This window comes from Phyllostomus hastatus, unplaced genomic scaffold (genome assembly GCF_019186645.2).
Source record: "Phyllostomus hastatus isolate PE091 unplaced genomic scaffold, TTU_PhHast_1.1 phas_contig_40, whole genome shotgun sequence".
Classification (NCBI taxonomy): Eukaryota; Metazoa; Chordata; class Mammalia; order Chiroptera; family Phyllostomidae; genus Phyllostomus; species Phyllostomus hastatus.
In genome coordinates, this window is record NW_025333872.1 from 37148555 (window position 1) to 37161260 (window position 12706).

General features: G+C 33.6%; 1 protein-coding gene across 7 annotated transcripts in view; it reads left to right on the forward strand.

Annotated features, from left to right (window-relative positions):
• Positions 1–12706, forward strand: part of DOP1A (DOP1 leucine zipper like protein A) — a 110229-nt gene that overhangs the window by 76976 nt on the left and 20547 nt on the right. For all 7 annotated transcript variants that reach the window (XR_006786109.1, XM_045842624.1, XM_045842628.1 and 4 more), the window contains exons 20-25: positions 822–933; positions 1044–1226; positions 3020–3145; positions 7026–7160; positions 10794–10849; positions 11979–12083. Coding sequence is in view for 6 of the 7 variants with exons in the window: in XM_045842624.1 (XP_045698580.1) it covers positions 822–933; positions 1044–1226; positions 3020–3145; positions 7026–7160; positions 10794–10849; positions 11979–12083 (717 nt within the window). In the remaining variant the exon portion in view is untranslated. The remainder of the gene's footprint in view (positions 1–821; positions 934–1043; positions 1227–3019; positions 3146–7025; positions 7161–10793; positions 10850–11978; positions 12084–12706) is intronic.

Below are 12706 nucleotides of genomic sequence, written 5' to 3' on the forward strand. Positions count from 1 at the left end.
TGATTTTTAACTTTGTTGTTATTGACATTTATCACGTATATGACTGCTTAGCTGTCCGGAATGTCAGTCACAATTTGAATCAATAAATTAGTGAATCTCAGCAGGTTAGAAATAATATGTTATTTTCACAAAGAAGAAAATTCAGATTGAGTAAGAGAAATAACAGAATCAAGATTAGAAAAGAGGAGGAATATTTAAACAGGCCTTTTTTACTCCTAAGGGCTGAAATTAATTTTGTTCTTCTTGACTGAGCGGGCAAAGTAATAGAAAGTTCAGCAAAGGGTTTCCTTTATTTTATCTGATATGTTATATAAGTGCAAATCAATTTCACACTATATTAATTTAAAACTACAAATAATTATTTTCCCATCTAATGATATTTCTTGTTTTAGAGGTGAAATTCTTTCTGTATCCCCAGGCCATGTTTAAAATTACTCTTGTCAGATTAGCCACATGTTCAGTAGACTAGTTTCTGGTTTACCTCCTGTATAATCTCAGGGACTACATTTGAAATATAAGAATAGTGCCTGTGTTGTTTAACATTGATGTGCCTGCCTTACACAGTTGCTAGAAATGTAGTGACTAAATTTGTTTATTTTATATAGAATTTTTTAACAAAAAAGAACATCAGTACATTTAATGTGACTCACTTATTTTATAGATTAGGATATAAAAGCTTCTAACTTATTCTTTTAGTCATTTATTAATACACTATTGAGTACTTACTATGTGTCTCCTACATGCTGGACATTTACTATTGATAAAACATGGACTTCTTTTCTTCTCAGAACTTGTATTCAAATGAATGCATTTTATTTCAGGCCTCTGTGGATGGCATCAATTATTCCACCAGATATGATTCTTACTCTTTTAGAAGGGATCACAGCCATTATCCATTACTGTTTGTTGGATCCTACTACACAGTATCACCAAGTAAGACTGCAAAAATATTTGACTTTTTTTAAAGACTATAAGATACAGCAAGTCCCCATTTATGTAAGCCTCAGTAAATAATGTTTTGTTTTTACCCCCAACTTTAATAGCTTTGGGTCAATGTAGACCAAAGACACTTGTTGGAAGCCCGCAGAGGAATCCTCTCAATCCTTCATATGATCATGTCCTCCGTGACTTTGCTTTGGAGCATACTGCACCAGGCGGATTCTTCAGAAAAGATGACTCTTGCTGCGTCTGCATCTGTAACCACTATTAATCTTGGAGCCACAAAGGTTAGAAATTCACACTTCACCTGGAACTCAAGAGTCTATTTGAGCACTTTCCCAAAGATTATGTTCAGGATTTCTGAATAATTTGGTCGTATTTATGACACTCCAATGCATCGGGTAGTTAATTATCAAATTTATAACTGTTTCTTGAGTTGTGACATAAAATTCACTTATTTAAAGTATACCCAACATAATGATTTTTAAAAATTAATTTACATAGTAGTGAAACTATCCACACAGTCTAATTTTCAAACATGTCTGTCACCACAAAGATTCCAAATACCCATTTGCAGTCACTTCCCATTCCTATCCCTAATCCCAGTCAACCATTAATCTGTTTTCTCGATAAGTAGATTTGCTTTTTCTGAATTTTGGTCTTTCATATCTAGCTCCTTTCATGTGACATAATGTTTTTGACGTTTATTGTTACATGTTAAATTTTGTTCCTTTCTTAAAGGGCATTTTAAGTTGACATTTTTATATGCAAACCCTCCTGGAAAACAATTTAACTGTATGTGCAAAGAGCTTCAAAGGTTTTATAATTTTTTTACCTAGTAATAAATTCTAAAGTAATCAAAGTTATGCAAATGTATATTCATAAGACATTTATTATAGCTTTATTTGATGGTAAACAAAGGGAGATCCTAAACAATAAATAAGTTAATGGTGAAAAACTTATCCTTAGTGTTACATTATGTAGCTACTAATAATTATAGTTTTGAAGAATTCTTAGTGGGTGGAGAAATGCTTAAAAGTTTAATGAAACAGGGATATTACTTAATTGAACAAATAGTGTATTTCTAATTATGTAAAATAAATTTCTCTGCAGAAAAAAAGAATAAAATTCATTTAATAATGATTATCTCAGAATAATGGAATTACTGGTTGTTTAAAAAACACTTTTATGTATTTCCCAAATTATCTGCTTTATATTTTGAAGAAAATTTTATGAATTCTTAAAAGTGTTATGCTTTGTCAGTTGTCAAATTGACATTCCTCTGTTGCCTAGACCTCACTTCCCAGATTTGTGATCATGAGAACACATCTGGAATTGGGCAGAGGGGAAGGGTGAGAATCATGAGAAAATGTCTGAGTACTGCTGTTGGGATTAAACTGTATGTTTCTTTGTTCAGTTTCACTTAAATGTAAAACCCCTCTCCCCCCCGCCCCTCCTTATTAAAAAAGAATCTGTATCAAATGTAATTGAATTTCACTTAGAGTTGCCCCTGGAACCACATGGGGTGGAGGGTGCTGATCCCCAGTGCATCTGAAAATCCATGTGTAACTTTTGACCACCCCAGAACTTAAGGTTTCTCTCAGTATCCATGGGGTATTTGGTTCCAGGACCACCCATGGATGTCAAAATCTGTGGATGCTCAAATGCCCTGGACACAATGGCATAGGTCAGTGCATATAGCTAGTCCTTCACATCCATGCACTCGCAGCCACAGATGGAAAACAGTACAGGTATTTATTGGAAAAAATCAGCGTATTAGTGGACCTCACAGTTCAAACCCTCATTCAAGAGCCAACTGCATTGTGTTTTTCTATTATCTCATCACATTACTGAGACTCTTGCATTTAGCTGATTGGTTGTCGTCATTTTATAGGTTTTTTTTCCTTTTAGAATTAAAATGACCATGGTTGCTTCTCTTAATGCGACTACAGTTTCCTCTGCTATTATTTAGGTAATAAAACATATAAGTACTGTAGATTATTCCAAGAAAAACTAAAAGTGCAATTCAGTTATTAACGCTTACATAATTTTTAATTCACTTCTCATTTGCTTGTTTTAGAACTTGAGACAGCAGATCCTTGAGTTATTGGGCCCCATTTCAATGAATCATGGTGTTCACTTTATGGCTGCCATTGCATTTGTATGGAATGAAAGAAGACAGAACAAAAACACCAACAGGACCAAGGTATGTATTTAACCATTTTATTTGTTTTGTTTTTTTAATTTGGTGAGTATAGTAAGTCCTCATTTAACATTGACAATGGGTTCTTGGAACTGTGGCAAAACAACATGTAATGAAATCAGTTTTACCATAGGCTAATTGATATAAACAAGAATTAAGTTCCTACAGCATCTCATCAATGTTATAAAGAAATAACATTAAACAAAATGACATCATCTAGGACCTACTGTACAGACTACTTTTCAACTCTCCACTAGTTGCAGAAGGCTGGGATGAGGGGTATAAGCTGAAAAGAAACAGTTTGTCTACTGGTTTAGATATGACTTATTGTCTCAATTTCTTAAATAAGCATAAAATGTACTATTTTAAGGGAAAAGACAAGTTAGTATGATATTAAACTGTAACTATATTTAAATAGCCATGGTAATCTAGTAGGGTATATCTTTTAAATGGTAGTTATACAGGGTACAAAGCAAGGATATGGAGAATATGTTTTATCTTCACTAGTTTTTTATTACAATATGATAGGTGAAATAGTTTTGTTTCTAAATGTAATATATATATTGGTTTTGATGGGGTTATATATGTGAAAATTGTGTTGCTTTGTGATTTTGAAAGTTCAGTAACAATGTTCTATCGTAGAAATAAATAGCAACTATAGAATATTAAGGCTATTATATTTACACTGATATAAGTTACATGGTTTATCCAACTAAAGTTTTCTGATATGTTATTGTTGTGCTGATTTTACAATACATATATACTGACCTTTCTAAAGTAATAAAAGTAAACATTTCACTTATATGACATTATTTTGCCTGTAAGGATTCAGAGGTAGATACTATATTGGACAAAATTGAAATCCTGGGCTATTTAAAAGCAGTCAATTAATATTTGACAAAGGAGGCAAGAATGTACAATGGGGTAAAGATAGTCTATTCAATACGTGTGCCAGAAAATTGGACAGATACTTGCAAAAATAAAATAAAACTAGACCACCTCCTTACACTACATACAAGAATAAAATGGACTCAAAACAGACTTTAATGTAGGACTCGAAACCATAAAAATCCTAGAAAACATAGGCAGTAAAATCTTGGACACTTCTCTTAGCAAATCTCCTTGGGCAAGGGAAACAAAAAATAAACAAATGCAACTACATCAAACTAAAAAGTTCTTGCACAGCAAAGGAAACCATCAAAGGAATAAAAAGACAACCCAGAGAATGGGAGAACATATTCACCAATGATATATATGATAAAAGGTTAATATCCAAAATTTATGAAGAACTCATACACTAAAAAATATGAACAATCCAATTAAAAACGGGGCAAAGGATCTGAATAGACACTTCTCCAAGGAGGGCATACAGATGGCCCACAGATATATGAAAAGATGCTCAATGTCACTAACCATCAGAGAAATGCTAATTAAAAGCACAATGAGATATCACTTCTCACACCTGCCAGAATGGCTATCATCAATAAATCAAAAAACAACAAGTGCTGGCACAGATTTGGAGAAAGGAGAACCCTTTTGTACTGTTGGTGGAAATGCAGATTGATGCAGCCACTGTGGAAGTCAGTATGGAGTTACCTCAGAATATTAAACACGGAACTGCCTTATGACCCAGCAATTTCACTTCCAGGAATATATCCAAAGAAATTCGAAACACTAATTCAAAAGAATATATGAACCCCTGTGTTCATTTCTGCATTATTTACAATAGGCAAAATATGGAAGCAACCCAGGTATCTATCAATAGACTAGTGGATAAAACAGCAGTGGTACATATGTACAATGGAATATTACTCAGCCATAAAAAGAATGAAATATTACCACTTGCAACAGCAGGATGGAACTAGAGAGTTTTATGCTAACTGAAATAAGTCAGAGAAGGACAAATACCATATGATTTCTCTCATATGTGGAATCTAAAGGACAATATAAATGAACAAACAAAATGTAAACACTTGTAGATACAGATAACAGACTGATGGTTGCCAGAGGAGAGGAAGTTTGGCAGACGGGCGAAAGATGGTAGGGGGCTGAGGGGAAAGGGTAAAAAAAGGTAAAGGAATTAAGAAGTACAAATTATTAGTTACAGAATTTACAGGGATGTAAAGTACAGCATAGGGACTATAGTCTATAATGTAATAACTATGAATAGTGTCAGATGGGAAATAGATTTGCTGGGATGATCATGTAGTCAATTACATAATGTCCAATCACTAGGTTGTGCACCTGAAACTGTGAATAGAGAAACAAAGATTAACAGTCACATGAAAAAATTTTAATATGATAGGCAAAGACCAAAAACCTAGATAAGTTAAAAGAAACGAAGCTAGTAACAAAGGAACATGTAAACAATAATAATAATAATGTCATTCAATAAGTGAAACCATATTGCATCCATGAAATTAGAAGAGACTAGAAGAAAGACCATTGCAAAATTTAAAATTTTTTCTTATATATTAAATTTTATTGCAGAAGCAAAACAAAGTATAAGGATTGCAAGCAAAAGGGGTAGCTACCCCTTTAATAGAATTTACATTAATAGAATTTACATTTCTGGGGTAGGTACCCCAGAAATAGAATGTAAATTTAAAGATATAGAAAATCAGGAAAGGAAGATAAGAAAATTAGGGAAGTAACATTGGAGATTCAATATCTTTTTGCAGAAAGAAGTAACAGAAGACAATGAGGGGGGGATATCAAAGAAATAATACAAGAAAATTCCCCTTGCCAGTCACTGTGAAAAAGATTCTACACAAATATCAGCATGGAATTCAGCACACTCGATTTAAAGAATGAGATCTGAAAGTTTCCTACAGGACCATACTGGTCCTCTTTCAGTGGAATAATGATAAGACTGGCCAATAGCAACATTGGAAACTGTGATGGGAAAATTAGCTTCAACCTGTAATTCTATACCCAGCCAAACTGGATATTACTCAGGCTGTTTTGAACCATGCAATATCTCAAAAAAAATCGCCATAAATTCACTTTTTCTCAGCTGCAGGAAGATGCATTTTCACCAGAGGAGGAATAAACCAAGAAAGAAGAAAATAGGAGATCCAAGTAACAGGGGTTCTGACATAGAAGAAAAGTAAAGAGGATATCTGGGGTGACGGTCACAGGAGAGATACCAAGATGATGCTGTGTAGCAAGGCTAGTGGAGACCAACCAAGGGTAGAACAGAAAGACATTGAACAGATGGTTTAAGAAAAAGAGTGAAGGAAAGGAGGAGGAAAGGATAGAATATTATTAATTACCTGATATATTTCAATAAATAATTAAAGGAGATATATACTTGCTAGAGCATTTAGGATGAATTTGTGATAGAAATAGAGAAAACCAAGCAAGCACATAAAATCAGTTTATTCGAGGAAAAACAAAAAGTCGTATGAGAAGAGAAATGCAATGATAGTATAATATACAGCACTACCATAAACAGGCAAGTAGACACTGGGTATTAATTTAAGTAAAATTTTGATAGAACTGTTGGCAGGATAGAAAAAAAAACATCTAAGAGAGCTCAATCATTGTCTTCTAAAGTAGAAAGTTAGTAGGTAATATCTAAAATTGAAAAAAAATATAAAATATAAAAAATCATGTCTATTGCTCAGAAATAATAAAAAAACTAAAAGTTGAGCTTGTTTGCTTTGGGGCATGAGAAGAGATAAAGCACGGAAATTTGTTTCTTATCAGGCTTACTCTGTGATTTTTTAAAAATAATATACATGTACTTATTAGTGATAAAAATAAGTAAATTTTTTACCTAAAGTAAAAAAAGACTATAAATATTCACTTAGTTCTGTGACTGCTGTTAAAAGACTTATACACACACTTACACATGTGAATACAACGATGTATTACCCAGGTTATTTCTGCAGCCAGTGAAGAGCAGCTTTTACTGGTGGAGCTGGTTCGCTCCATCAGTGTCATGAGAGCAGAAACTGTTATACAGACTGTGAAGGAAGTTTTAAAGCAGCCCCCAGCCATAGCAAAGGACAAGGTAAGATCTTTTCTTTACAGTTTATTTCAAAAGTGATGCTGGTAGGTAAGTTTTGTTTTCTTGTTTTTTTGTACAGTAGTGTCCTTTTAGCGGAGATGAATGCATGTGGCACTCTCACTGCCATAATAAAAACAATTATTTATATCTTCAGTGACTTACTGTTGTGATTGTGAAAAACACTTAACTGCTCATATCGCTCTATATGTACCTCTAAGGCAGTCAAGACCTGTGTTACCTAATTCTTAGGGGAGGTTTCTCTGGTCCTTTAAGGGCAGAATACAGAAGCCAGAGCCCAAGGTCTACTCATCTCAGTTGTTGATTACCTCACAGTTTTTTTATTGCTTTCTTTTTAGAATGAATCAATCTCTTTCTCTCTCTCTCTCTCTCAACTTTTTAAAAACACATTTTCAATTACAGTTTACATTCAGTATTATTTTATATTAGTTGCAGGTGTATAGCATAGAGGTTAGACACTCATATATTTTACAAAGTGTTCCCCCTAATATCCCCAGAACTCACCTGGCACCACACACAGTTGTTACTATATTATTGACTATATTCCCTATGTTGTACTTTACATCCCTGTGGCTATTTTGTAACTACCAATCTGTGCTTCTCAGTCCCTTCACCTTTATCACCCAGTCCCCCACCCTGCCTCCCATCTGGCAACCATAGGTCTGTTGTCTGTATCTATAAGTGTTTACATTTTGTATGTTCATTTATATTGTTCTTTAGATTCCACATATGAGGGAAATCATATGGTATTTGTCTTTCTCTGACCTATTTCAGTTAGCATAAAACTCTCTAGTTACATCCTGCTGTTGCAAGTGGTAAGATTTCATTCTTTTTATGGCTGAGTAACATTCCATTGTTATACATGTACCACTGCTGTTTTATCCACTAGTCTATTGATGGACACCTGGGTTGCCCCCATATCTTGGCTATTGTAAATAATGCAGCAATGAACACAGGGGTTCATATATTCTTTTGAATTAGTGTTTTGGCTTTCTTTGGTTTATTGATGATAGCCATTCTGGCAGGTGTGAGAGGTGATATCTCATTGTGCTTTTAATTTGCATTTCTCTGATGGTTAGTGACATTGAGCATCTTTTCATATATCTGTGGGCCATCTGTATGCCCTCCTTGGAGAAGTATCTATTCAGATCCTTTGCCCCTGTTTTTAATTGGATTGTTCATATTTTTTTAGTGTATGAGTTCTTCATAAATTTTGGATATTAACCCTTTTATCATATATATCATTGGTGAATATGTTCTCCCATTCTCTGGGTTGTCTTTTTTATTCCTTTGATGGTTTCCTTTGCTGTGCAAGAACTTTTTAGTTTGATGTAGTTGCATTTGTTTATTTTTTGTTTCCCTTGCCCAAGGAGATTTGCTAAGAGAAGTGTCCAAGATTTTACTGCCTATGTTTTCTAGGATTTTTATGGTTTCGAGTCCTACATTAAAGTCCGTTTTGAGTTTATTCTTGTATGTAGTGTAAGGAGGTAGTCTAGTTTTATTTTATTTTTGCAAGTATCTGTCCAATTTTCTGGCACATGTATTGAATAGACTGTCTTTACCCCATTGTACATTCTTGCCTCCTTTGTCAAATATTAATTGACCATATAGGTGTGGGTATATTTCTGGCCTTTCTATTCTGTTTCATTGATCTATATATCTGTTTTTATACCAGTACCATGCTGTTTTGTTAGGTTGGGCTTGTAGTATAGTTTGATACCAGGTAGCTTGATTCCTCCAACTTTGTTCTTTCTCAAGATCACTAACTATTCAGGGTCCCTTGTGGTTCCATATGAATTTTTGGATTATTTGTTCTAGTTCTGTAAAATATACCAATGGTTTCGTGTTAGGACTGGTGTTGAAATCTATAGATTGTTTTAGGTAGTGTAGATATTTCAACAATGTTAACTCTTCCTCTGTGAACACAGTGAATGTTTCCATTTATTTGTATCTTCTTCAGTTTCTTTCTTCAGTGTCTTATAATATTCTGAGTACAGGTCTTTTACATCCTTGGTTAAATTTATTCCTAGTGATTTTTTTTATATAATTGAAAAATGAGATTGTTTTCTTAGTTTCCCTTGCTGATAGTTCATTATTGGTATATAAAAATGCAGCTGATTTCTGTATATTTATTTTTTTATCATGCTACTTTAGTGAATTTATTTACTAGTTCCAATAGTCTTTTGGTGGAATCTTTAGGGTTTTCTATATACAGTATTATGTCCGCGTATAAAACTGCAAATAATGACAGTTTTTCTTCTTCCCTTCCAATTTGGATGCCTGTTACTTAATCTCATGTGATTGCTGCAGCTAGGACTTTCAGTACTGTGTTGAGTAAGAGTGGTGAACATGGGAATCCCTGTCTTGTTCCTCTAAATGAATTTCTTAACTCTGTACACTTTTCACATTTTTCCATAACCTTAGTTTTAGTCAGTTTCATTTTCTAATTATGTACAAGACTGTGCTTTCCAACAGCTACAAAAAATGGGTAATACAGGCTCCGTACTCACAGGGCCTTGTGTCTCATCAGGCAGACATAAAAGTCTAGGAATATTAACAGTATGGACTTCTCTGCATTTTCTGCTCTTGTTCTAGCAATGCTAAGAAATCATATTTTCTTAGAAAATGTTTATCAACTGCAAACATTAGATTTTAAGCCATTTTTTAAAAAGACCTAATCACATCCATAAAAGCATTATTACAGGTATCTAAAAATGTTGAATTTTTTTCTTTTATCTTTTTCTTGAATTGCCAATGGGAAAAGTATGCTTGCATGTAAATAGTCAGTCTCCTTAACCTTTTAATAATTATCCTACTATTCTAAAACCTCTGGGACATTTCTGATTTAAATTTGCCTGTGAAAGCTCAATTCAGCATCACATTTTGAGCATCTACTTGTACCAGACATTGAGCTAAGTGTGTATGATATGAAAACGTGTAAGAGCAAATTTCAAACATACACACCCCACCTGCTGCCTCTCTGGTCTCAATCTACTAAGTTCTGAATATATTAGATACTTGATTTTTCTTTGTGATAAAAGAGGGAAACTGCGAGAAAATAGTTGCTACTAAAACAAACAAATTGGTAAATGTCAATGTCATCAGTTTCATTTTCTTGCCTATTATTAATTTCTAACAACAAGTGTTTCTTTTTATTGTATCTTTCACTCGGCACTATCTTCAGTAATAGAGTACATTTTAGGCTATTAGACAATGCTTCCAAATTTGACTAACTACACTCATTTAACAAAAATTTGTGGATAAATTAAAAGTACATTTTATAAAAAATCTCAACCTAATTCTGATAGCACGAAGCATAAGCTGATTAAAATAAAAACTAATTTTCATGTTTATAGAGTCAAAGGATCATTTCAAAGTAATAGCTGGCCAGTGGGGGAGGAATTAAGAATTTTATTTTCTCCATCCATTTTCAACTTTTTAAATAGGTCTTGAGTTTTTTTTCCCCTAGTAACCGAAAGAGAGCTGCATTTTTTAAGACAAACTTGTGTTTGACTTATTTAAATTAAAAATTGTTAGTAAAATACAGAGTAGTTACAACAGTGAAAAAGCAAAGGCAGCGTTTTTCTTCACTGTAAAATTGATTTCTTTTGTTTATAGAAACATCTTTCTTTGGAAGTCTGCATGCTTCAGTTTTTCTATGCTTATATTCAAAGGTAAGATAACTGATGTGCATCTCTCCTCACTGCATTAGCAACATATACCATTACAAAATATGGGAGAAAAGCACCCGAATTCTTTCAAGAATTTGCTGTTCTTCCCCTATGCTGGAAATGGAGAAACATTATTTATGGATATAAATACGAGTCATTGGATATCTTAATGACCGAGCCATACAAATCCTACATACCTAAAGAACTAAGTGTATTTAAGATATGCTGGATAATCAAACACTGAGTTATAAGAAAATCATTTAAATATTATAAATGAACAGCTGAATCCTATGATTGAAACCATGCCTATTGCCACTGAATTTATTATTATCTTGATATAGGTGAATATGTAGTAGACTGATGTGATTTTTTAAAGTTAGGAATGATGATATGAAAATATCTTTTTGTTATGGCATATTCCAGTTTTGTATTTAACTAACCCCTGAACAGAAAGTTAGTTGGCTTCAGTTTTGATAAACTTCTTACTGAAGAACCTGAATCTTAATCCCCTATCATAGGGGTAATTCAGTTTTAATCACCAAACATAGAGTCATTTTGTAATCTGTGACTGACATTTATCAAGTTAGGTGATACAGTGTATTAAAACTGGTTGTGACTGCCTAAAATCTGAACTTAGGCACATAGAGGTGTCAGAATTAAGATCAGACTGAAACAGAGATAATCTTAATTTTTCTAGGGGTGAGAAACTGGTGTTCATGGTAAATTAACAGGTCTCCCTTACATGGGACAGACTGAAAGCTGAAGGAAAAAGGGCCGATATAGGAGAGAAGTGGAGAGAACAGGATAGGGAGTAGGTGACTGTGATGTTAGGAATTAAACTGAGATTTCAGTTGTATTTTACTTTGGAGAGTCCATGTGTTAAAAACTGGGGTTTCTATAGCAAAATTTCTAGAATAACAAATCACAGTGGGTATTTTAAATGCATTTGATTTTCTTTTTATATAACAGTAGAAAAGATAAAACTTTTAGGGATTTTATTTTCTCATAATCTATACAAACTTAGAATGTTTCAGAGAAACTAGTAGAATAATTTGTTAAAGGCTCTTGGAAAATATAAAAAAAGTTAAATGTGTACTGTGGATTTTTATATATATATATATTTATCTTGCAGAATTCCAGTGCCCAATTTAGTGGATAGTTGGGCATCACTGCTGATCCTACTGAAAGACTCTATGCAACTGAGTCTTCCAGCCCCAGGGCAGTTTCTTATACTTGGGTAAGCAATTTCACTTTAAAATATTACTTTGAATAAAAGAAAAATGTTCATTGTCCTAATTGCTATATATCAGATGTTTTGAGTGACCATGTGATCTTTGCCTTCTCACAGGATTCTTAAGGTATAAAACAAGATGTTTGACATGAGGCCTGTAAATACAGGGGAGCTGGGGAGAGAGCAATACATATTTCTACATATACAAAATGTAAATGTGCTAATGTAAAACTTACAACAGTAGTTACTTAGTAAGGAGAGGATGTGGGATTAAAAGGTGAATAGTATAGCTGAAGTGGAACTTCTTAGAGGAGAGTCATTTGAGTTCAATTAAGGCCCTGAGTATGAACAGGCTTGGAAAAGTCATTTCCCTGATCTATGTTAATAGTTATATGATTTTTTTACAAGTTCCCATCACTCTTACTTAACTGCATGCACCATGGTTTCATACATAGTGTCTGTTTTTTGCTCAACACTATTCTTGGTTCACAATAAACACTTGCTCTGTGAATGGAGATGGTAGAGCAGAATGCCTTTCCCTAGGAGGTCATAGGAGATAGGAACGGAAGGTGTACTGGAGCAAGGCGCCTGTCTGGTTTGATTATAGAGTAGGGCACAGGCAGAGGAAT